Raw genomic sequence first — 25,240 nt, 5'->3', positions numbered from 1 at the left:
GGCAGGAATCACTCCATTTTTATTTTTTCCTAAAAAGACCCTTCAGCATTAAAGAAGCATTAAAAACCTAATTTTTATTAAAGGTATAATAAGAATTATACATAAATTTTTCAGAAAAGTGGATGGTCAACCAAACATAAGCACTTTGGAAATTTGTCATTTTTCCATGGTCAACTAAACATGCCAAAAGTACTTTCCTAGACATCCTCTTCCTAGAAATCTGCTTCCCAGGAATCATATTCCTAGAAAGGAAAATACTTTCCACGAACCAAACGAGCCCGGAAAAGTTACTTTCCCATGAGATGGAAATTACTCCATATTTATTTTTTTCCACAAAGGCCCTTCAGCATTAAAGAGGCATTAAAAACCTAATTTTTATTAAGAGTATAATAGAAATTACACAACTTTTTCAAAAAAGCGAATAGTTAACCAAACATAAGCACTTTGTAAATCTGTCACTTTTCCATGTTTAACCAAACATACCAAAAATACATTCCCAGGTATTCTCTTCCTAGGAATCTTCTTCTTAGAAATCATACTCCTACGAGGGAAAATGCTTCCTGCGAACCAAACAAGCCCCAATGCATAGATAGAAAGGCCATTCTACTAGTGTATTTACCACTGGTCATAGTTGTGTGAATTAAAAGAATTAAATATGCAGAATATATATATATATATATATATATATATATATATATAGAGAGAGAGAGAGAGAGAGAGAGAGAGAGAGAGAGAGAGAGGGGGGGGGGGGGGGAGGTTGTGATGCACTTGAGCACATCTAGCTCCAAATGATTCATAGTGGAAATCAACGATGCACCTTTCAAAATGAAAATCAACATTGTTGATCATGACCTGTAGGCCAATGTAAAATGCCGAGATACTTAAAATCATTTATTTAGAGGTGTCTTGCCTGTACAAAATGAACATTAGCAATGTAGCAAGTAAGCTATGTTGTACATTATATAATTTGTAACTCTAGACCATTCAACTAAATTCTTCAAATTATATATGGGTCAAATTTCAGCTGATTTGGATGCAGTTAAACTATACATATATTAAATGAAGACAGCATCATACCATCAAAAATTGTTCATTTTTCATCATTTTGATAAATGGATAAAAATATCAAAACCGTGCAACCTTTTGTTTTTGGGTATTTTATGCAGCATAAATCATATTCAACAATATTGATTTTCATTTTGAAAGGTCCCCAGTTGATTTTCTCTAGAAAGCATTTGGGGCCAAACGGACTTGAATGCATCCTAGCTTTCTCCTCCCCCTCTCCCTCTATATATACATACACACACACATACAAACATAGATATAAACATACAATGGTCAAACAAAACTGGATTTCCTGTCAGAGCAAATAAATAGGCGCACTACAGAAAGCCAACGCCAAATCAAAGTGCAAATCATGTACAACTCAAGAACTACACTAAATGAAAAGAAACTATTGTTGGTTTGATTACTAAATGTAATCAGAAGACCAATCATTAGTAACGTACAAAGTCATGGACCTGATACAATAATTTACAGCAAACTACAAAACCCTCAATTCTAACCCTTCAAAATTACCTGAATATGATGGTGCTGCAGATACTGAAATTCCCGGTGAACTAAGAAAAGCCAATAACATATACATAGCTGAACAATATGAGATGAATAATGAGACAAGCTATTAAAAAGGAATAGCCAGTCATCTCTCTATGGATCCTATGAACCAGATTATTCACAAGCAAAAAACAAATCAAGCATTTATCTCTGAATTGCACTGGTGCTCTCTATGGCAGCTTCTTCTATTCCAGAACATACCCGAGCAGCTCGTTCTATCAACTCTCTGCTCTTCCATTTTGTCCAGCTCGTTTGGTGCAGTCTGCGAGCGACGAGGGGATTGTGCTTGTGTTTCTCCTTGGGGTTCATGGGATGAGCACGGGTCATCATCACAGTTGCAGGAGGGGATGGCAACAGAAGGGAATGGGCTGCAAGTGAGCGGACAAACAAGCTCAGAAGAAACTGCAGCCACACGGTTCTTCCGAATCTCAGATCTACAACCTGTTTCTGGTTGCTCCACACGAGGGCAAACAATGCATGGATTGCAGAGGCTGAGGGCGAGGTTTGGTTTGAGCCCCTTCGCTGGGGAACGAGCTAATTTAATAAATGAGACTATCCCATGTCGACATAGAGGGCATGGGATTGACCCAGGTGGGCCCAAGATTTCAGATGGGATATTGCTGGTTGAGCAAAGATAGAGTGCACACTTCACACAGAGTTCATGCCCACAGCCTGAAGATTAAAAAAATAAAAGGAAAAAAGCATGTTATAAGACAAGACCTCATTTATTTTGAGCCATAACACCACATAGAAGCATTAGGATGGGTGTTTCCATCCATAACTTTTGGAAAAATTTAGATCTCATAAAATTCGGTTACAATATATGAGTAATGCAGGCATAATAATTGTCGAGTACATTAGAGCTATATTTCAGATAATGGGAATGAGCTTGCCTGGGATATTTGAAAGCTTGATTCATCTGTTGATACTCCATAACTCTGCTTTTCTTTTTCCATATTAGTGATGCTTTATATAAGGTAAACTAGAATTCTAAATGTTGTAACATTCAAGTATTTTTATGCTCCTACCTATACTTGTATGGTAATTTATGCAAGGCATCACAAATAACCATTCTAGGCAGACAAAAGAACCCAGAAAAGCAAATTTGTTTGGAACTCCAAAAGAAGGAATTGCTTCTAGAAAAGGAGCCATAAACATGAAGCCTAAAGAGATTTCGAGCATTATGTTCGACAGAAAAGGGCATCTCTCAGTGGACTGTTTTGAAGGTGGATTGAGCTGTGCATCTGACTAAACAGATTAGCCTTGCCCAACCTGAATTTGAAGCTAGTGCTCAATTTAGCATGAGATTTCATGAAACATATCACCCCTGGCCACTCCCACAAAAAAGTTACTGCCTATTTATGTCTTATCCATTATTAAGTATGATAAGACATCAAATTTTAGAAAAAAAGTGAAACAAAAAGACTCGTGAGACAGAAGGCCTTGGATATAAGGGAAGAGAAGCAGAATGAAGTGGAAAAAAAAATATAGAAATGACAAGGAATTCCTGCAATTCAATGTCAAATTGCTATTTTGTCCTTCTTTATTTATCTCTCATCTTCTGTTGTTTATTTGAGGGAGTTGGACTACTTTCATTTTGTGAGACAGGATGGTCAAAGGGAATTCTGCCTTTAAGATTACTATCCAATAACAGATGACTAGAAAGAGAAGCTAAAAGCTTTTTAATTTCTTAATTTATAAGGATAACAAGAATCGTCTCCCTCTACAATGAAAAGAAATTCGAGTCAGCTGATTCTTAGGAACACCAAGATTGAGGTGCGCCACCAAGATGATTGGATTCAAGCCACCAGACTGCTGAAATCTTCCCCAGCAGAGTCAGAATTTCTAAGATGTCAGGAAATTTTTCATTAATAATCTTCAAATAAAAACATCAAGACCCTATATCAATCTAAAATGACTTAACCAATTTTATTTTTTTTACAAACGAAGAAAAACGCAAATGAAACAAGTTGTCATCCAAAAGAAAGTTAATAAAGGTTCCTTCACTTCGTTCCAAATAACTCTATCGACTCCTTCAATAGAAACAAATATAACAATAATACAAATAGCATGGACCAACAATCCAAAGTTTGTAACCTCAAATGCGATGGTTGTTAATGAATACTAAATAAGACATGTTTCCAGGCATCACCTCACTTTTTTAACATTCTAGATTATCACTTATGAGGTCTATGTGCCCTCACAAACTAGCATTCTAGATTTTTATGATTGTTATCGTCATCCATTTCTCAGAATTGCAATCCTTAGTATCATGATAGACCTCCATCCTCTACCAACACGAACTTCCAGCCTCTACCAACACGAACCTCCAGAGACTCTTCACATGCCAAAATCAAAAGCCAGTGCTGCAACAACAATCCTCTGGAACCAGCATCCAACTTCGGACATTGCCACTATCAATTATTAACTGTGACAGCAACATTTAACACTGAACCTCCTCCACTATCAAGAAGTAACTTCAATCCTCGGTCACCACAAACTTCTCCTCTGCCCCCATCCCCTCCCCCAACCAAAACATCCTCCTCCTTTTTATCAAGAGCACAATAAATTCCCCACATGATCTTAACAAATTCTGTAAATTGCTCTCCTCCACTACATCTATTTGGATTTGTTCATTCCCTAGATGATCTTAACATTTTTTTACACCATTTCCATCATGCCAAACACCACAAACCAATTAGGCTTTCCACTCAGTGGATTCAAATTTAGTGAAGTTTTGTTCAATGAACTGAAGTTTTGCAGAAAACCCAAGAGACCCTCACCATCTAATTAGATCCACTAATTTCCTCTCACTGGTGTTTCTTCCATGCTTTTTATGCATCAAATCCTAGTGCCTTCTTGACATGAGGTTCAATCTTTACCCATAAAGTTCTGTTTTCAACATAAAAATAGAGCTATAAAAATCTCTCAGCAAATTAATGTTATATGATTGTACATGGGATACTTGGATTCACTTAACATATTTTCCATCACTACCTAACCATGGTTCTCTCACTGCTACACATCTCATTGCAGATCTTTGACTTTCATACAACATGATATAGTGCTGCTCTTATATCCACTTACTATATTATATCTACTAAAAACCATTTTATTTTATAATAGAGGATCGGTGGGGGAGCACTGTCAGGGTAGTGTTTATTCATTAATGATAACATAGGAGCTGCACGCATTACTTTTTTAATGTTGTAGTCCACTTACTGTTTTGGTATGTTAACACATGTACATAATATATATGATATATATGTTTTGTTCGTTTTTTGTCACCATTAGCTTGGTAATGTCTGAAATGCTTTTGGAATTCGTCACCCAATCTATGCTCATGAGCATATGCTCTAAGTATCTCTACAAGGGGGGAAAAAAGCTTATACCGATCTTTGTGAGCATCAAATTGTATGATCACGTTCATCATTAAAAGGGCATGATCATTTGCTGCCGCCAGTGCTGTCTGCTGGCAGCTGGATTTCACCTCTAACGTGATGCAAAAATGAACTATATCTCTTTGAAGTGGATAAGTCGGATATCCCGGTAATACAAATTTAGATACTGTACATTGCTACATCTACCACATGGATCACACATTTGTTACTGTTGACCTACTACAGTAAAGCAGGTAAAAGAAGAGACAAGACAATCCATTATAATAATCAGGCGGAGGTTTGGGAAGGGAGGGTCTGAGTCTTACCTTCAGCTGCTACACTGCAGCCTCTTTCCAGACAAACAGAACAGAGATCACCATCATCAGAAGATGCCGTTGAGGATTGCAACCCACACTCTCTGCAGAGAGGTGTCATAGGTTGGTTATTTCAATGTATGCATCATTTAATAGTTATAACAGGCAAACATAGATAAATCTAGATAAGCATTTTCTTAGGAATTTTATTTCATCTGTTCACAAGAAAGAGAGACTTGATTCATTGCTTTTTATAGTCGTCCTGACTATTTTTGCATGTCATCAGTAACAATTTACGTCGACCGCCACAAACTAGTAATGTTTAGAAATGCTAGAGATTACCTGCCATATAACCCACTCGGTTCACCAGTCCTATGCAGAAATTGGTGATTGGCTGAGGGATATGGGGCCTTACTGACACTGTTTACCCCTATGGTACTACATTGATCCCTGACTGTTACATCGTACCAGTGAACTAAGAGGTGATAAGGTGGGAAATTGGTAGCAGTACTCTAAAGCTTAATGTAAGCTTCAGAAGCAAACAGAAAGGATAGAGATTGATCTAGGTTATATGCTAGCACACCATTAACTTAGCCATAGTCTTAAAATAGAACACCAAAACTGCGCCTTTTCACTCTAAAACACCTATCTCCGCTTCTTAATCTCTTAATCCATGCCTTCCGCACTGGACAGAGCTACAACCTCTGATCTAGATGGGCTTAATAAAGAGGCACCTAATAGACTACTCATGTGCTTCCCAATCCATTGTTCACCAGTGACTGGAACACTTGATCCATTGCCACCATAATCTGTCTTTTGTGCTACACCCATTCATCCCGATCCGCATATATTACATCAATTTTCGCCACAGATAAGATGATGTGATGCCAAATTTGAATGGATGGGATAGCTTAGCGAGATGTGTATGAATGGCAGTCAAGTGTCCAAGTATAATAGGTTTGAGAGAAACTTTGAAAGAACAAGGAGAGGAGATAAAATAGTGTGAAAAGCTGCTGGAGATCAAATTTAGTACCAAGTCCTACAAAGTAGACCCAAATCAGCTGGGATTGTTTATAGCAGCTGATATTCTAATGCAACATATCCCAAGAAGGAAACTGTTATAAGCACTAAAATCTGGGTGGTAGAACGACTGCATGTACTAAAGAGGAACAAAGTGGAGAATAGCATATGGAGGTGGAAACACTAAGATGGATATAATGTGAGATGAAAAAATAAATAAAAGCTCTAGAGTTCTATGACTAGAGGTGAAAGTGATAGATGATGGAAAAAGGTATGGCATTTGGTACCGGTATTTAAAACCTTGATTTAGAGGAATCAAAGCAGCATTGAAGAGTAGTCAAGTCCAAAGTTAGTTAAGTATGATCCTTGACAATCATAAGAAGTGAGCCACATTAAGAAGTTAGTGTAAAGCATATAAAAAAATATTGCTAGATGATTGTGAGCCAGAAAATTAATATCAGATTTCAAAATAAGCAAAATCAAAAAGAATGATATATGATATTGAAAATGATTAATTGGAGAGATGGAAACAAGAGCCATTTTGCAAGCAAAATAAACCATGTTGGACTTTAAAAGCAAAAGAAAACGAGGAATGCGAGACTGGATCAGTACTAAAATTTTGAAACTAAGAGAAGACTTGGCTACAATGTTATCAAGATCACTTCCTTATATCATGCAACCAAACACCCCATTAAAATTCCAGGTAGGCAACTGCCATAAGTCTGCTAGTTTAACTCTTTCAACAAGAGATTATGGTTGATCAGGAAGCAAAGCAGAGTGGGGGAGGAACTCACATGGGGAAAACATATATTTTTGGCAATGCAGGGGATTATTTGGCTGCAAAGAATGTGATTGCATTTATTTGAGGACTTCCAACAAGATGCTGGGTACAACTAAGAAATATAGCATCAGATTGGTCATGAGAGTTAGGTCATTACATATGACTGCGGCAAACATAAGAAAAGTTTTCCTGATTCATGATACATGAATGTCAACATTAGGAGTGGATCTGAGAGTTGATAACAGTAAGATCTGAATTCTTGGATAAAGCAAAATATTTTGCCTTGATGTATGGGCTATGCTACACAAGAGAGCCAAAATAAATAGCTTCCTTCTAGTCATATTTTGACTTGAGACTGGACAAGATGGTTTTGCTTGTTTTAAAACATATGCTCTCATATGTCCCTCAATATGACCTGGGATTCATTCAAAAGATACAAAATATTGGAAACAGGGTACCAAATGCATTAACTATGACATCATGGATCTTCTTGGTAACTTGATAACTTCTTATGATCTCCTATATTTACATCACTAACCAAAAAAGTTCCACAAGTATTCGATATAACTACGAACTTAAACAATCTTATTAGTTGATATTAATATATCAAGTTGACATGTAGTATATCGATATGCTTAAACATAATTACGTCAAGTTAAAAAATTTGTTTAACTTGTTAGGAGCAAACCATATATCTATGGCTCAAGAAGGTGAGGAATGGGTGATGGAATCATGGTCTGGAATTTTGGCCCCAAGGCATATTGGTTGTGTGAAATGGAAAATCAAGCTGAACTAGCTAGATTCCTTGTTGGCCCATAATCGGTAGTTTCAAGATAAGAATAATCATTTATATGCACATGCATACAGGTTCCTCTAACCTGGAAGATATATGGAACAGACCTTCCCAATTAATGCATGGGTCCCACTTGAAGCACACATGCACCCGGAGCCCATGTGAAGGTTAGGAGAGGCAGTTCAAAAGGTGTACAAGAGAGAAAACATAAAAGAAAATGAAGGTGCAGCTCTCCTTTTGAATTTAGTCCAAGGACTTTTGTCTGGACACAGTCTCTTGAATGCTTCTCACCATACAACTTCAAAGATGTACAAAAACTAACCAAAATGGGCCTTGGTTCACAATAATTATGATTTGATTGCTTCATTAGTTACCATCAATTCATAACTTCCGATAACCTGTCTCTGAATTCTCAGGCAGATATCCATAATTTTAATAATTAATACAAAATGTACTAGAGATGTAATATTTCTTGACAAATTGTAACAGTGTCACACTTTTATTCATCTTCAGATGTAGTTTATTTGGCATCTATAGGATTGTGCATTTGTACGTGAAGCAAACTAGCTTTCGCTGCAGGTCATTCCATGGTCAACCTTTTTATGGACAAAAGGGAATGGATCTAGTGACTCTTTTTGATAATATATGCAAAAGAAGATGCTGATGAGCGCCGAACGAACATGATACATGACAAGAATGCCACTTTTCAATGATGCTGCATAAGCAAGAGGGCAAATATAAATGGCAGCCATTGTACCTTGCTATGTTGAGTATGCTCATAAGAGGCAAGGAAAGATAATTTGATGGGGTAAACGTTGGTATGGTTGAAACAGAATCTGGTGATAGTAATGGCTCCAGCCAATGACGTCCCCATATCCTAGCAATGTCAAGTGGAAGCCATCTGAAAAACAAAAAACAAAATATGATTGTCTTAAGCATTAGGAAAAAAAGGATCCACTTGGAAGAAGAAGAGTAACAGTTAATAAGTCTTATTAAAAACAACTGACAAAGAAGGAATGATTACCCATTGCAATTTAATGTCAACCTACTAGCACCTCTTGCAAGAAGTATCTGTACAAAGAAATAGCTTCAAATCAAACAGCTAAATAAAACAAAACAAACCATGCATCTTTCAGATAACAGACATGATATTTAGATTTACCTGGCAACATTTAAGGTTCCCTCCACAAGCTGCATAATGCAATGGAGTGCTTCCAGCCCCTGCCACATCCATGCGACTAGAAACCATTACCTTGTGAAGCAAACCAATAGCAACCAATAACTGATATACTAGAAATTAAAGAATACCTATCAAATTCATTGTTGAGCTATAATGAAAAGTCACTGACGAGACATTGGCACCTAAATCAAGCAACAGCTGTACGCAATCAAAATACCCGTTCAGAGCCGCCATGTGGAGAGCTGTAATGCCACCATCTGCTGGCTTGTTTATGAACCTCGAAAGCACACTGCAACAAATAAGACACCACTCAGCTCAAATGAAATTTTTTGATATCAGGGCTTCTTAAGGCATCATGTAACAAATAAAGCAAAGTCTGACGCACATTTGATCATGTTTACGCCCTGAAGAGGAATCAGGGCTGCTATCCTTGCTGCCCGCATTGTCGCCACCATCCTTGGACAAAGCTGTCACATCATAGGGAGCACTCGGGACAAAGTCGGCAGCTAGCAGCCTAATGCATCTTACATGCCCATCGGCTGCGGCAAAGTGAAGCGCTGTCCTGCCGCTCAGGTAGTCTGCCCTCGTAACCTTCAAATCTCACAAACCATTTCTCAAAAACACTCCAAAACTAAATTAGATTCTTAACTTTCCCAACATAAGAGGTAGAATCCGAAGAAAACTAACACATTCATGAATTCATACATACATTGCTTCTGAAGAGCAGCAGAGTCTGCACCACCTCCCAGTGCCCATGGCGGCATGCTTGCATCAACGCCGTCTTCATCACAAAATTACCAAAAAAAATCACAACATTTTAAGAATCATCTAAAAAGAGGGTGGTTCAAGTTTGATGGGCAAAAAGAACCAATCTTTAGATACCTGGCCGCAATAATTCCTCGAATTCACCTCGGCGCCGTTCTCGAGCAGCAACATAACGATCTAATCAGACGATCCATGGAACCAACTCAACAAATGGTGCGGAAATGCTCAAAAAGATCGAAACTTTTTTTTGCAAGAAAGGGAAAAGAGGAGGGGACCTCGTTGTGGCCCTTGGCGGCGGCGAAGTGGAGGGGGGAGTTGAGGCCGCCGAAGGTGGAGTATTTGGCGAGGCAAGGGTTGAACTCGAGCAGCATCCGGGCCTCGACCAGATCGCCGTCCCTCGCCGCCGAGACCAACCGCTCGCCGGAGGCGGAGCACCCCAGCGAGTTCCCCATCGGATCCCAGCTGCCGATCGGATCTCGCTCGGCCTCGGCGGCCGGGGCTTTATGCCCGACGAGGGGAAAGGGGCGGTTTTAGCTTCGCCTCCACGGAAGGGCTTTTCCCTTTTTGATGAATGAGGGTACGCGGCCCCCGGTCGGCCACCACGTCCCTTTTCGGGGACGGCGGCCCAACAGCTGAAATTAGAAGGCTGTGATGGCCTGGGGGGTATTGTCGGGAGTCGCACAACAGGAGCAGTAAATCTATCGACTTCGGATGGTGGTCGGATTTATGTTTGCTCGGCTGGGATTTTGGCGCCTTGGCGCAACGAGGGGAAGGAGGTGGGTGGGGGTTTGATTTTGTGGGACCCCGTGGGGTAGGAGATGGCTGTGTTTTTTTTTGTTAAAAAAAAATATATACTATACTATGTATAACGTGCATCTAAGAGAACTTGAGTGGACCCAAGTTTTGGATTCTATTATTTTACCAAGTGAGACATTTCTAGATCATTGTAATTCATCATCTTATGAATCCATTTTTATTTTTAGTTTGTGTAGTTTTTATTTAATTCATCTACGTGAAGAGCTAAATTAAGGATATAGTTTTATTAAAGGATCCATAATTTCAAGGATGGACGACTACAGCAGCACCTCACTACAAGACAGAGGATCAAAAACATTATAGGTCTCATGATAATAGAATCATTAGTAGCTAGTAAAATGAATAGTGCCAGCATGGCACAGAATTATTTTTTTTAAAAAAGATGCATGCTATCCAAGGGGGAAGCAATATGAATGTTGTTTGCAATTTTGAAAGTTTGTAACCCAGAGTAACTTGTATTGTGTGAGGTATACTATGCAAGAGGGAAGCAATACATAATGTGGCCTGCAATTTTGGAAGTAATCCACCATTGGCATGGCAGGGGAATATAGTCCATTAAGGTGATTTTTTGATTACAAATTGGAGTCTAAAGTGGTGCAAGGCACTTGTTGGAAATCCTAGACTTTAGACAGATATGAGATGAACTAGTTCAAGATTATTGTTATGGTAATCACTGGAATTCTAACTTTTCCAAGCAATTTCTTTCTTGGTTAGATCAAGGAAACTGCTGTATAATTCAATGCAACAATGAGAGACAGAAAGGTGGGGGTGGGCTATAAAATTCAAATTGCCATTTCCCTCAAAAGATAAATTGAATTGCCATATATCTTGATTTAGTATTATTTCTTTTAAATTTAAAACATGGTTGATAATTGCTGCATTTGGCTAGGGAAGGAAAATCAATCTCCATATAAGTGGCTTGTTTTCACTACCATATTGAAACTCTCATTTCGATTCAGATGAGGTCTTTTTTCTGTTTTTTCTGTTTTTTCTTTTTCTTTTTTGATTTATTTTTGGCTCCACATAACATTGTTTAGTCAAATTATGAAGTCTCCACCTATCTCTAGAAATCATATTATATAAATCGAAAATGCTTGGGACCTAACCCCATGTCCCAAGGTGTTACATTAGACCCTGCACATGGATTGGACAAACCCATAAATTGCATTAGTCCCCTCTTAACACTTACGATGGATTTCTCCTGGTAGCTCGTTTGGCCACTTCCTAATCCTTAATAGGTCTTTGATTGGCTGCAAAGGACCAAGTAGCCGCGGCCAGAGTTCCATCACCAGCTTACCAACTGGGATAAGCAAAAGAAACGAGTCAATATCTCTGATATCCACCGCTTATGGATGAAGAGTGAGATCACGAACCACGTTATAAATTATAATAGCAAGATTCTTGAATCTATCTGACAGAATTGTTAATGTTGGGTAGGTTGGGTGGGAGGCCAATGATTGTACCAGTGGGGTTGTTACTTGGGCAAGAAGCAAAATCTAGTAAGCAAAGTAAATACGGGAAAAAAAAGGAGGGGAAAACAAAAGCTGTGGGACACAATTCAGTTCTGCGTACTTGCAAAAAGAATAAATAGAAAAAAAAACACTGTTGTTAGTTCCAGTGTCCTGTTTGTCATAAGGTTGCGTTTATAAAGTCAAAATAATGAACGCTCTATATAACAAGTAGTTGATGAGCACTTCATTTGATAAATTTTTTTTCCTTCTGAAGTAGTTTATAGAACTATCTGGCCGCTGCAGAACTTTTACAATTATAACGCAAAAAGGCCTTGAGCCTCTGTAATTGGTTATAAATCTTGAAGTCTCCATAGGTGAGTCTATGAACTGCTAATAATCCCTGTCTCACTTCATGGAGTCCTGTTTCTAGAGAAACATATGCAACACTTGGTTCAGACCTTTATTTTGAAGGAAAGAAAGAAGAATAAGGAAGAAGGCTAAGGAGAAAGGGCGATCAGTCACAGATGATTGGTTTTCAAGCCAATTACCTGACAGAAACAACACATAATCTAGTTCTCAGAACAGAACATTCTAAAAACTTCATCTCTACGTACACACGGATTTTATTTTTTTTTTAGCATTATGTCCTGGGGCTATAGAAGCTGGTACATGAGCTACTCATCTCACAGAAAATACATATGGATGGGCAAAACCCAAATCATGTCATGCCTATGATGCTCGCAGGTCATCTTGAGATCTGCCTTGGTGCAAAGATCCGACAGTTCATGAATACCCCCCTCCCTAAAGCCTTCTCTCTTCTGATCAAATCACAAACAGATCAGTCACTTGTGGGCTCCATACTTGATATATCATGGATTGTGCTATCCAGAAATCACCAGAACGCTTAGATACTGCTTGCTGCATTTATTTCTTCACACGCTCAGGAATGAAGCGCTGAATGAGTTCTGGAGAAGCACCTTCAAGCTCTGCAAGACACAATACTGAGCTTCAAATATTTTGTCAGATAAGGATCAAGGAAACAATTCAGACATATCTTGTACCTTCAGGCATGAAATTAAATATAGGGGGTAGGGGGCGTCCATTTGGCAGACGGGCATTCGGGTCCCTCAATTCATCAAAGAATGGATGGGCACAGGCCTCCAACTGCACAGATTCATACATGAGAAATATTATCAAGTATATCAATTTTTCTATCTTCTTAATTTGAATACTGTTTTTTGAGATTAGGAAGGGCTCATCCCCACCTTTCTACCCTATACCCACCCCAACCTTGAGGGCTGTCTTCAACCAGAATTGAACTCGCACTCCCTTGCCCAAGTGGCAAAGGGCGAAACCATCCAAACAAGTGCTTGGGGGTAAAAAGGCAGTAGATATGTTGCTGATGCTTTCATACAAATTCTTGATTCAAGCTCAATTTGCATTTTTTTTTTTTTTAAGAAGTGGTTTAGGACCTGGTGTATTGCATTTATAATACTGTTAGTTTCTATGCTTTTTCCTCAATATCTTTTACAGACTATAACATATTTCAAGCTAAGCCAATCACAATTTCCAGAAGCTAAAGTGATATGAGATGAAAAGTGGACACCAGAAAGTCCTTCACTGTATGCAGCTAAAATACATGTAGAGGCAACAACTTCACATATAAACACAGGAAGTACTGTCATCTGGCCAGTGTGGGCTCTAAAGTCAAATGCCTAGAAATAGTGGGTCCTATTACACATGAACTCGCTTTATTTACCTTTTCCTATAGGTGTCTATTAGTAACTCAAAACATCAGTTCTCTAATGCTACCAGAATGCCTGAGCATGTGCATGAGGATTGCAGGGCCTTCAAATAACACCAGGGCAGAATGAGAGAAATTAAACCATTATTTATTGCAGATCGAGTGAAATATGGAAACGAAAGAGAGGAGAAAGAGAGGACAAGGGTAAATGACCTTGTATGCCCCATCGATCATCTAGAATGTACATGTCATCGCGTGATATGTCTGATAGGAGTCATGGATAATATAAAGATTGTTTTCATTTGTAAAGAAGGGATTATGTATTCTTAAATAGAGAATAGGTATAAGTAGGCAAACTACAAGTTGAAATTTAATTATAAACCACTTCAGTCTAACCTACAGCCAAGCATGCTTATGACAAGCAGTACCATATCCAATAGCATAAAAGGATTTTAGAGAAAATGAATATAATATGCCCAATTTCAAATTTGTAGATTGATAAAAGATTATCATTCATTTTCTATTATAATTTTAAAATAATCGAATAAAAAAGCAGACAATAATTGAAATAAATGAGCCAACGAGCCACCATAATTGATTACAAATAGAGATCAGTTAGCAGAACGATATTTCTCTTGGAGCAGCGAACAATATCTTACAGCAGTGCAACGCAAATTTGGTGAGTACTGAAGTAGCCTTGATACAAGATCAACTGCCTCGGGAGGCATTCGCTTGTGGAAAAGCTGCAAAAGAGAAGCATGACAAGTTAATCATCTAAATTTGATGCCTGAGTTCTAATGCAATGCGCTTACTGACCTTGTGCCAGGGATGGGCTTTAATCTGAGGAAATTTGAACTCAGAGTAATTTGGATTCATGCATTTGATCTCTTCTCGTGTAGGGGTACCTAAGATCTTGCATAACAACAACAATCAGTTGAGTATGAGTTCAACTGATGAATGAAACCTGAAATGAACAAAGATACAGAAAGAAGCCCATGGATATAAGACCTTAATGATTTCCACCAGCTGATCAACCCCACTTTCTCCAGGAAATAGAGGCTGCATCACATCCATTTTGTTAAAGCAACAGGAATAACAAAACAAAAGTTTGTGTCAAAAAAAAAACCTACTAGACCAAATAACAACATAAAAAGACAAACAAACTCAAATAAATATAATAGCATGGCACAAAATCATGTGTAATACATAGTCCATAGAGTTGCAAATCATATCATGCTAAGTGAGGAAAACAGTCTAGAAGTGAAAACCAAGCACTCAAACAAGGAAAAACTAGAACTAAAAACAACTAGCCATCCTATATTCTTTACATATATACCTCCACAAGACATTTCATTTATGCAATGGAAAAAATGAGATCTTTACAGATTAAATGCCAGTCATGTACCATGTCCAACTCATGACCTCTCTTAAACATGCAGGGTCAAAAGGGCAGGTGATGGTAAAGCATCAAATATCCATTTGTCGATATCCATAATTTTGAACTGTAAAGACTATTCCTTTTAGTCAATTGTCTTTCAAGGGATCTGACACAAGTGTTGAAAGGTCCTTTTGTGTTTTTAATAGGGGTTAAACGAGCTTACAAATAATTTGAATTAGTCAAATATCAGGGTTTAGTGATGCATGCCTAGTAATAGAAATGAGAAAAATAAATTTCTTCACTGGTAAATGCATACCAAATGGGTCTCCCACTCATGGAGAAGGATAGATTTTTTGAGTCCCATGACATGCATTCTTAAATTTTTATGATTGGAGGACATGGATTAAACAAGGACGAAGTGGAACTTCAGACATGGGCCCAACATGGGCCGGATAGTGCGGAAGTGATTTAGGAACAATGGAGCTCAAGATGGAACATTCAATGCAAAATCAAGAAGTAATGGAGCTTCCAAAAAGAGGTAAATAGGTCAGTTATCATATCAAGTAGATTGGTTACTTTAATATGAATATATCAGGTTGTGGATGGGCAGATGGCATTTTACCTGCCCATACTTGATGCTTAGCCTTCAGTGTCAGGAGGATTTTGGGTTTGATCATTTTTAGTTGAAACCCAATTGGGCTTTGGGTTGCCAATGCGTCTCCTGCCAAATATAAAGGCACTAAAACATGACTGCCAATGATTATCCCTTTTGTCATGGTTTCTTTTTCTTTTTAAAAAAAGCAAGATTGTGTTATTATTTTTCAATTTATTTTAATTTCTTATGTTTTTGGTGAAGAAAGCAACATCATAAACATTATCCAGAAATTTGAAACATGGTAATATGGTATCCACATCACTAAAATGCATTCTAGGAAAGATTTTTGAAACAAATGGAAGCACCTTAACTGAAGCCCAATAATAGATTCTACCCATTTGAAAAGAGCAAATATACTGATGCAAAATCAAATATGCATCATATTTTTCCCAGTACAAATTGTTGTTTGGGGGAATAAAATATAATATAATTTAACTGTCTTAGTCTAGTGAAAGACCTCCTGAAAAAAGGCATTTGCGGTTTCCTAACGAGCTAAGAAAGCCAAAGTATAAAAATTTATCAAAATCATTTTTTCTAAAATTAGCTTGGCTTATCAATATATGTCAGAGTGGACCACCCTGATATATAACAATGAGATTTAACAAAATAATATTCCAAAATACTTTAGACTTCAGGACTCCATGATCTATTTAGTTTAAAATGGTTTCCTATTTCTTTACCTTAATTCAAAGTGATGGCCATAATTCTAGCAGCTGCGGCTCTGTCATCTGTATAACAAGAATGCGAATCTAAAGTCTGGACTTCTATTTTTATGGATACTTTGTGAAGAACAAGTGTTCTGTTGTTTTTGATGACAATAAAGTGCTGTCCATTTGTTGTTCTAATCCAATTTTTTAGCTGTACAAATACAATCATGTATCTTAAAAAAATTGGAGTAGAGGACTGCATCTATTACATAGAACAAAACATGCAGCATAGAAAAAGCTATATTTCACATTTCACCATTAATGTTTTCTAATATGAAATGATATCTCTGTCCAGGTAAGTTTAATAATCAAGTGTTATGGAACCTCAAAGTAACAAGATATTCGCTCTATCGAAGTAATGTTAGGGAAATGATTACAATTAAAAAAGAGGAAGCCAGCACAACAAGGCATGTGGAAGCAAAAAATTCAAAGATACCGATCAAATTTAATGTCTATTCCAGATGAAGATGATGGAAAGGGTCACAATCAGGATCATGATATTTGACCTTTCCTATCCAGAAACCCAAACAATAGACAACGAAGATGATGTAAAATGTCTTGCAACTTGCCATCTTTTAATTTGTTAAACTTGTCTCAAGGGGAGGTAAAAACGAGAAGAAATTAAAGGTTAAGGAATGATGTTTGCATCCTTTTGGTGGTCCTCATCTCCCAACCACTAAAATCAAAAGCTTTGCAAAAAATCAGGAGATTGCTGAGGTAAGATCTCAGCATTAGCATCAACAACTAGCATGCATGTCAAAATGCAAATTTCCTTCTAAGTGACTAAAAAGTTGAGTCCAAAAAGGGAATACTTCATCACACATCACCTCCTGCTTCCCCTAAATTATTGTTTAACTACTAACATGTTCAAGATGTCTTCGAACTTCAAGGTGCATTATCAAAATTTATAATATTTATTATCAACGTTAAATACCAAGACAAGCACAATGGTATCATGTGCACAACATTCAAAAATGCTTAGTGCCGAAACAGTAAGTTGTCCAATATTCCCCCAGGAGTAGGGTGGCAGACTAAATAGAAGATTTTGGCTAGCAAGGTCTTGTCATGCCAAGATTTTATCTAGGACCTGACCAAAGAAAATAATTCTCTAAGATAGTTTCCTTCAACTCTTGCACAGAACAGAAAAGGCGATAAGCCTTTTCGCACTTAAGACATTATCTAAGGTAGTGTCTTATGGCCATAATTCCAAGGTTCCTTTTTCTGTTTTCATTAATTTAAATCATTGAGAACACTGAATATATCTTGAAATCATATAAACTATCCACCTGTGCAGCAGTACAAAGTATAATTACATTCTTTTAATCATCATAAAACAGAAAGAAAATAATCTTCTCCAACTTAACAGCACATGCAATCCAAAATTCCAAGAAGAAAACCAACTGAAATCTTAAGAAGGAAACTTAGTAAAGTATGTTTTAGCTTAAAAACCACCAGCACAAAGTCTACCTGCCCTATAAGAAGCTCGGCCAAAACACAACCAACAGACCACATATCAATTGCAGTGGTATATTCCGTAGCTCCAAAGATGAGCTCTGGAGCCCTATAGTACCGTGAGCAGATGTAAGATATATTAGGCTCTCCTGGAACCTGAAAATTGGGTCATTGGATTCAGATCTAAGACATACACCATAGCATAATCATATACAGATAACATGGCATACCAGTTTCTTAGCACTGCCAAAGTCACAAAGCTTTACTTGATGAGTATGAGGATTCACCTGCAATGTCAATCAAATTGTCGAACAAAATTTAATTAGAGAATACAATCCAAGACAAGTTTTTCATTAAAAAAATCCATAATCATAAGAATACTAGCTCCTGCAATAGTTTTGTAAGGTTCACTCACTCCTAACATCCAAGAAAAACAATACGATACAACAATTAATAATGAACAAAAAGTTTCTGGAACCATGAAAAATACAAAGACAAATAAGAACTCATGACAATTAATTAGAATGCAAGGTGCAAAACATTATGAAATCATAAGAACCCTAACCTAATCTTGCAAGTTGCAACCCTTAGTCCACCCATACAATGTATCAGATGCACGACGTACCAAAGTTTAGCCATATCAACTTAGGGCGAGGGGCATATCTTTGTATGATGTATTTTTAGCATTTTGTACTTGCATTGTTTTGTACATAGGATATGTAAGATGGACATACATGACTGCTTGTACATACGGGTTATAATATGCTACACGGGCCTTGGCATGCATAGTACCATATACAAAAAAACCACCCACCCCCCACCCTGCTTTTTATGAAACCCATAACATATGAGAAAAAACTGTGAGTTTGCTAAGTGGCTACAGTAGTGTTAGAAGTGCATGTAATGTGTTTTCCTGATGTAGAATGAATATTCATCAGTACATTACAAGTAGGACAGTGCTAGATTAGTTAGTACTCCTGCCAAACAATGTGGCATTATAAAACAAGTCTCCTGGCATAGATATAAAAACTACAAATTACATCATAGAATGGTTCTCATGTTTATCTAAACCTCATAAAAAGGCCATGACAAGAAATCCAAAGCCCATCTATATCTCGCAAAAGAGTTACCTCCTGCCAAACAATGTGGCATTATAAAACAGGTCTCCCAGCAAAGATATAAAAACTGCAAATCACATCATAGAATGGTTCTCATGTTTATCTAGACCTCATAAAAAGGCCATGACAAGAATCCAAAGCCTATCTATATCTCGCAAAAGAGTTGCCTTTTGTTTTCTATTTTGCAATGAGATATTACTAACCTTAGTAGAATGTAAAGAAGTGATTGACATGGAAATGAGTATTCAACTCCTAACAGTAATTGACTCTGACCACTGAAAGCACCTAGATGCTATTTCTACATGTCAAGATTGAAGTTAAACTTGCTTCATTGATCTGCTCAGAAGTTGTTAAACCTCAATCGGTGATGGAACAGCAGGCCATTGTTAACTTGAAAGTTAAGCATCCTTTTTTAGAAGCCTACCTATAATTCTTTTCCACCTTTGTTCTGAGTCAACAATCATCTAGGAAAACAAGTTTGAGATTGCTAACCATGAACCTAAGATATCAAGATGTCTCCTCAAATTTACTTTCAAAATCTTGTCAATATTGAAACCATGAGGCATTTATGACACAACTCAAATGCCCCCTTGCATAACAGATGCTAAAACATAATATCAACTTTTAGGCATATAAAAAAATCGTTAATCAGAGAAGAGTAACTGAAGGAACCTATCATTATGCCCTAGGCAAGAAATAACAGGAGACAATCTCTTACCAATAGATTTTGTGGTTTAATGTCACGATGACAGACCCCTACAACACGATGGATGTAAGAAAGTGCACGGCAGATCTAGACAAATAAACATGAAAATATTAATTCAGGAAAACATATTTGATAAAAACAGAAAGGCAAAAAAGGTTTTGCAGTAAACAATGATGGGCAAAATATAAGTACGACAGCACCATTCACCTGATATGTATACAACTGAACATATATGAGAGGCATACGTTGGTTCATCCGGCTATAGTACTTGCAAATGCGATAAACAGTCTCAGATACATACTCAAGTACAAGGTTGAGGTAGACCTCATCATTGTCGGTGGTTGAAAAGAAATAGTGTTTTAGCTGGACTACATTCGGATGGTCAAGTAAGTGCATAATTTGGAGTTCTCTATTCTTGTATCTCTTATCTTGCAGCACCTTCTTGATAGCCACTGTTTCTCCTGTTTCGACACACTTAGCCTGTGCCAGATGTACACTATCATGTCATGATTGTGGGGGAAAAATGAAGAATTGTATGGCATAAAACTATGACAACATGCCAAGACAAAATTAGTGCTACTTACCTGAAAGACTATGCCAAACGAACCAGTGCCAACCACTCGTTCTGCCATATATGAGATTGTCTGGCATGCAATTGGCAAAAAGTTATTGTTAACCAAGTTCTGATTACAAATTATTATTAAGAAACATCAGGTAAGATTTATAATCTAAAGAGGTTTAGGACTACTGCAGAAGACGGTTTGGGACAAAGAAATTCATTGCACCATAGATATGCAGATGAAAATTTGGGCACACGACAGAACCCACATATACCAAGCTCATAGATATCATGAGTCAATGCACCTAAATTTCAAATGGATTTTCATCCCCAAACTTATAGAAATGAAAATGAACAATGATGACCATGTAAATTTTTTTTAAGGACCATTGGAGAAGCAATTTTGAAATGTGACCGTTTGGAAACAACTCTAAGCACCAACATGCCCAGCCATCTTTCTAGCTCATGCATGTGACCACATCATCTACTAAAGTTGAACAAGATAAGTAAGATCATAGTCCTATGAGCTAAGAAAGCTATGCCATTAAGGTGAGAAAAGAAAGCTCCTAATCAGTAATACAAGTAACAAATTTAAGTTCAAGAAATCATATCACCTGTTTAGGCTGCCCATTTCGACCACCTATTGTTGTTGCAATTATCTGACCTCTCTCAGTTCCATTACCAATCATCATTGTCCCTTCAGTATCCTGTTAGAGCCACTCTCAACAATTAAGAGTATGATAATTGAAACATGCTACAGATGAAACTGTATCCTGTAAAAGCCACTCTTGACAATTAATTAATATAATAATTGAAACATGCCACAGATGACACATTTGTACTTTCTGAACTACGGGCAAATTATAATAAGCAGTTACAAAAATGAAGGTATACCTTCTCATTGTGGTCTTCAACTTTATCATCCTTAATTGTCATTTCATGCATTTCCTTTGGAAGCTGATCTACAGTAGCATCTTCAGTTCTAGCAGGTGGATCCATGTTCGATGTGCTTGCATCCAAAGGTAAATGAGTTGAAGTCATATTGTGATCTAGACCAACAGATTTATCTTCAACAAGATGTTGTTCTGAAGAAACTTCCCCTGCTCCATCCTGATCAAACTTTGCTCTTTTTGTGCCAGGATCTCCACCCTTATGTGAAGGAGATAAAATTTCAGGACATTATAACAGAATAAAAATTGAAAACAAAAACTCAAATCAAGAAGATACGAAAATGTAGCAAAATGCCTGACAGACTTATTTTTGAAACAAGCTTCTTTATTGGTGACATTATAACAGAATAAAAATTGAAAACAAAAAATCAAATCAAGAAGATATGCAAATGTAGCAAAATGCCTGCCAGACTTATTTTTGAAGCAAGCTTCTTTATTGGTGTGTGTTAACTTCCATGAAAACAGCTCCATACGAAGTATTAGATCCAAACAAAAGGAATTTATCGGTCATATTAACATTACGAGAATGTGCATTTTGGCTTTTCAATATTCAAAATTGAAGCCTCAAGTTTAATCCACCAAATTGGCTTAGGATATCTCCTTGTTCCTCACCTAAAGTTTACTCCTTTTTTTTATTAAGGAAAAAAGGCAAGTGTGCCAAGTTCCTCTAAGTGGCTATGAAGAATGTCATGATAATAATTCTTAGAATTCATCTACACAAGATCAGCTTCTCAAAATTATTAATGATCCTACGAGGAACTTAATAAAGATCATCAAATCGATAAAGAGATCTTCAGTTATTTTAGTCATGATGAAGTTACTAAACTTTAATGTTAATGAAAGCCCTTTTCGGCTGGTGAAATCTCAAGTACTCTCAACTCCAACCTGCTCAGATATTTGCTCTGTTTATTACAAGCATATACAGACTCATTTTCTATTGGACTCATCAATATAAGTTTTTCCATATAAACAACTAAACATGGTCTAGTCAAGTGACTTAAGCTGATGATGATACGCCATCAAAAAATGAAGGGTCTTCCTCCGATTTGAATAGTGCTTACCATCAAGACTAGTAAAAGACGAAGAATTATCTTTAATTGTATAAAATCAGTAGTTAATTTTATAAAAGTAATGCAGGTTTCCATTTACAGAGTTGTAACATTTAGTCTCAAGTCTTATGTCTTCATTGATAAGCCTCAACGAAATTTCTATAGCAATAGAGTGTGATGTGAACCAAGTAGCCCAAGCCATGGTCAAAAAAGTCATGGACCTCATGGTCAAAGGTTAATGGCATATAGTTAGTTCTATGTTATCGACAACTCAGGGAATTATCATCATCAAATCCTTTTTGCATCATATGGGCCAGCCATATTATAGAGTATATTTTACAACCACATGTAAACTTGATGGTGACCCTCCACAAACTGTTACAGGATTCCTGGCCAAGGCATATTTAGGAAAAAGAAGAGCCTGTCATGGAAGCTATAAGGTATGGGGATCTACCTTGTCATAATCTAAACTCATACAACCAACAAGCAACCCACCAAAATTCCCTAGGCTTGGAAAGAGTCATAACAAGGGAATAGTTATGCCGGTCAAACTTGCTTATGACAGGCATAACTATTCCAAGGAAGAGCTGTCATAAGCTATTCCATGGAATATAGATACCTTTTCATGGATGGAAAAAGTCATTATTCAAAAGTTAGTTCAAAATGGTGCCTTTTGCCATTCAAAAGTAGAGCCAAGCAAAAATTGACATAACTCATGCATAACTGTTTCCATACGCAAACATTTATTATTTCCATTTTTCTTGTTCCTGAACCGAACGCAGCCGGAGTAAATAACCCCACATTCCCTTGTAGTTGCAGAGCCCCACAACACTCCACCCTCACTTCCTCCTCTCCCTCCCTATTCATCTTATCGTTCTTTTATCCTATCTATTTGTGGATGTCTTTCTATTTATTAGATAGGCATCATAGATTATCCAAATCCCAAGCAATATACACCATACACAACCATATAACCAAATCTAAGGTAATGTTGGTTAAGATACATAATCAAGTTTCCCTTAGCAACTTTAACTCATTATCTGGAGGTTTGTACTTTGTCCCTTATACTTTATGGTTTGAATTCTAAACACTGATTTCTTTTGTTTCGTTTTATCAAATACCGAAATTTTAATCTTCATCCTGTCTGTTGGCTAATCAAAAGTAGTGCATGATATGTATTTATGTCATATGCTTGAACATAGCTTATTTTATTTAAGACATTAAATATGTTTGAATAGGCTAGGAAAGAGGTTGGTTTGTAAACTATACCTATTAAACAATCCATAAATAGGTTCTGAATCTCAGTTAATTGATGCATGTTAAAAGTTAGTAAGATGGACCATTTCTTTCTATTTCCTTTAAAAACAATGGTGAGCATACTCACATAAAATCCAAGACAACAACAGCCAAGTCTTGATAAGAAAAGGTTAACAGCATGAGATGAACACAAAATAAAAGAAGAAAATGGAAATGATTAAAAAAAAATGAAAAACCACAAGTAAAATGGTATAAATCAGACCTGTTGACTATGAACCATTCCTCATGGAAACGTGAGAAAGCCACCTGACCATAACAAAAACTTACGAAGAATCATGAAGAGTGGAGAGGAAAATGTTTCCTTGGAAAATCTAGTTTTTAATTCGTTTTAATCGACAAAATGACAAACATGGAAAGTTTATCCCGAAATCTCTGGACAACTTTTTCTTTTCCGTGGAAATATCATTTTTCTTTTCTTTCGTTGTTTTCATGCAATCAAAAACGAACACTGATATAAGGGATGTGAGAACTAGAAAGACCTTCATCAGTTACAGATACATTAAAACAAAATAAAAGAACACATAGAGCGCTTGAAAGAAACATCGAGACTCCCTCCCCCCAAGACCTACCAAAAATCAAAAAAGAAGAAAGATGGCATATCTGATTTTCCACCAGATGGAAATATAGAAATGAATTTTAAAAAAAACTCAGAATTTTAACAATTCCCAGAACCATCAGCAAGTACCTACGATAAGGTTCAAGAAATTTAATCATACACTAAATCAACAAAAATCCTCCTTTTGTCGTTTAATCCCATAAACACGCATATCTCTAAATCTTACAAATCAAATAAAACCCCATCAGATTAATCGATCCCAAGTCCTAATACGATCTCCTCCACAAAATCAAGCTAAAACAAAAGCAAAAAAAAATATGTACAAATAAAACAAACAGGAGAGCAAGCGGCGAACTCACGGGATCCGAAATCGACGACCTCCCGGACGCAATGCTCTTCAGCCGTCGCATCATATGCATGATTCCCCCCGTCCAACACCCACACTATAACTCTCTCTCTCTCTCTCTCTCTTCCCCTCTCCCTCTGCCCCCCGGGGGCCAGCGCTCAGAAAAGAGAAGCCCTCTCCCCTCTCTCCCCCTCCATTACCGCACCGCCAAGGAGGAAGCGAAAACAAAGGAGGGGAAAAGAAGAGAAGAAAGAAGACAAGAGAGACGATGGCTTCTTCCTCCTACTCTCTCTCTCTCTCCTTCTCTATAACGCAAAACAAAACAAAAAGAAAACCACCAGATTTCGGTCTCTCTCTTCCTCTCTTTTCCGTCCTCTCCCCTCCTTTTCTTTGTGCGTCTGTCTCCCTTTAGGTTTTGTTAGCAATTTTTGGCCTGTTCGGTTCGGCAGTCAAACCTCCGGAGGCCGACCCCAATCATTCCCCCACCCGCTGGTGTCCGTACTCCGCCTCCGTGGGGCCCAGCACAGCCGTACGTTGCCCGCCGTACGGGGATCGGACGGCGGATAGGCGAGCAGCGTCTTGGGGAAGG

At 37.4% G+C, this 25,240-nt stretch overlaps 2 protein-coding genes across 5 annotated transcripts; both read right to left on the bottom strand.

Moving 5' to 3' along the window:
• Positions 1-1,439: 1,439 nt before the first annotated feature.
• On the bottom strand, positions 1,440-10,541 carry LOC103714157 (putative E3 ubiquitin-protein ligase XBOS33). Its single transcript, XM_008801317.5, has 10 exons — positions 10,123-10,541; positions 9,965-10,024; positions 9,792-9,863; positions 9,468-9,673; positions 9,211-9,371; positions 9,065-9,123; positions 8,927-8,973; positions 8,660-8,803; positions 5,321-5,412; positions 1,440-2,286 (listed from the first exon to the last, which is right to left on the bottom strand). The coding sequence occupies exons 1-10, from the start codon at positions 10,297-10,299 to the stop codon at positions 1,751-1,753; spliced, it is 1,554 nt and encodes a 517-aa protein (XP_008799539.3). The 5' UTR covers positions 10,300-10,541; the 3' UTR covers positions 1,440-1,750.
• A 2,178-nt stretch (positions 10,542-12,719) lies between these two features.
• On the bottom strand, positions 12,720-25,098 carry LOC103714158 (shaggy-related protein kinase alpha-like). Of its 4 annotated transcripts, none has more exons than XR_003386973.3 (14): positions 24,665-25,098; positions 21,328-21,582; positions 21,048-21,140; positions 20,459-20,518; positions 20,082-20,354; positions 19,887-19,961; positions 18,281-18,337; positions 18,066-18,206; positions 14,867-14,917; positions 14,675-14,770; positions 14,518-14,601; positions 13,380-13,586; positions 13,176-13,278; positions 12,720-13,100 (listed from the first exon to the last, which is right to left on the bottom strand). XR_003386973.3 is itself a non-coding variant. In XM_088718552.2 (14 exons), the coding sequence occupies exons 2-14, from the start codon at positions 23,967-23,969 to the stop codon at positions 13,039-13,041; spliced, it is 1,383 nt and encodes a 460-aa protein (XP_088574678.1). In that variant the 5' UTR covers positions 23,970-23,995; positions 24,665-24,776; the 3' UTR covers positions 12,720-13,038. The 4 variants fall into 4 exon arrangements, 3 of the variants coding, with proteins under 3 accessions (XP_088574678.1, XP_088574677.1, XP_008799541.2); XM_088718552.2 differs by lacking the exon at positions 13,380-13,586 and adding an exon at positions 23,952-23,995 and having other exon boundaries at positions 12,720-13,115; positions 24,665-24,776; XM_088718551.1 differs by lacking the exon at positions 13,380-13,586 and having other exon boundaries at positions 12,720-13,115.
• Between the last annotated feature and the right edge of the window lie 142 nt (positions 25,099-25,240).

Source organism: Phoenix dactylifera, chromosome 3, assembly GCF_051530095.1.
Source record: "Phoenix dactylifera cultivar Ajwa chromosome 3, Ajwa_hap1_PhDact_Kaust_v1.1, whole genome shotgun sequence".
Classification (NCBI taxonomy): Eukaryota; Viridiplantae; Streptophyta; class Magnoliopsida; order Arecales; family Arecaceae; genus Phoenix; species Phoenix dactylifera.
This window is presented reverse-complemented; position numbering and strand designations above follow the sequence as displayed.

Bases quoted from the DNA above. Each gene is read 5' to 3' on its own strand.
- LOC103714157 (XM_008801317.5), bottom strand. From the start codon at position 10,299: ATGGGGAACTCGCTGGGGTGCTCCGCCTCCGGCGAGCGGTTGGTCTCG. The intron at 9,372-9,467 runs GTGCGTCAGACT...TATTTGTTGCAG, and splicing joins GGGCGTAAACATGATCAAAT to TGTGCTTTCGAGGTTCATAA. The intron at 9,124-9,210 runs GTATTCTTTAAT...TGGATGTGGCAG, and splicing joins CTCAACAATGAATTTGATAG to GGGCTGGAAGCACTCCATTG.
- LOC103714158 (XM_088718551.1), bottom strand. From the start codon at position 24,724: ATGCATATGATGCGACGGCTGAAGAGCATTGCGTCCGGGAGGTCGTCG. The intron at 18,338-19,886 runs GTAAGAGATTGT...TTGACATTGCAG, and splicing joins TTAAACCACAAAATCTATTG to GTGAATCCTCATACTCATCA. The intron at 14,918-18,065 runs GTAGACTTTGTG...GATGTGATGCAG, and splicing joins CCGAGCTTCTTATAGGGCAG to CCTCTATTTCCTGGAGAAAG.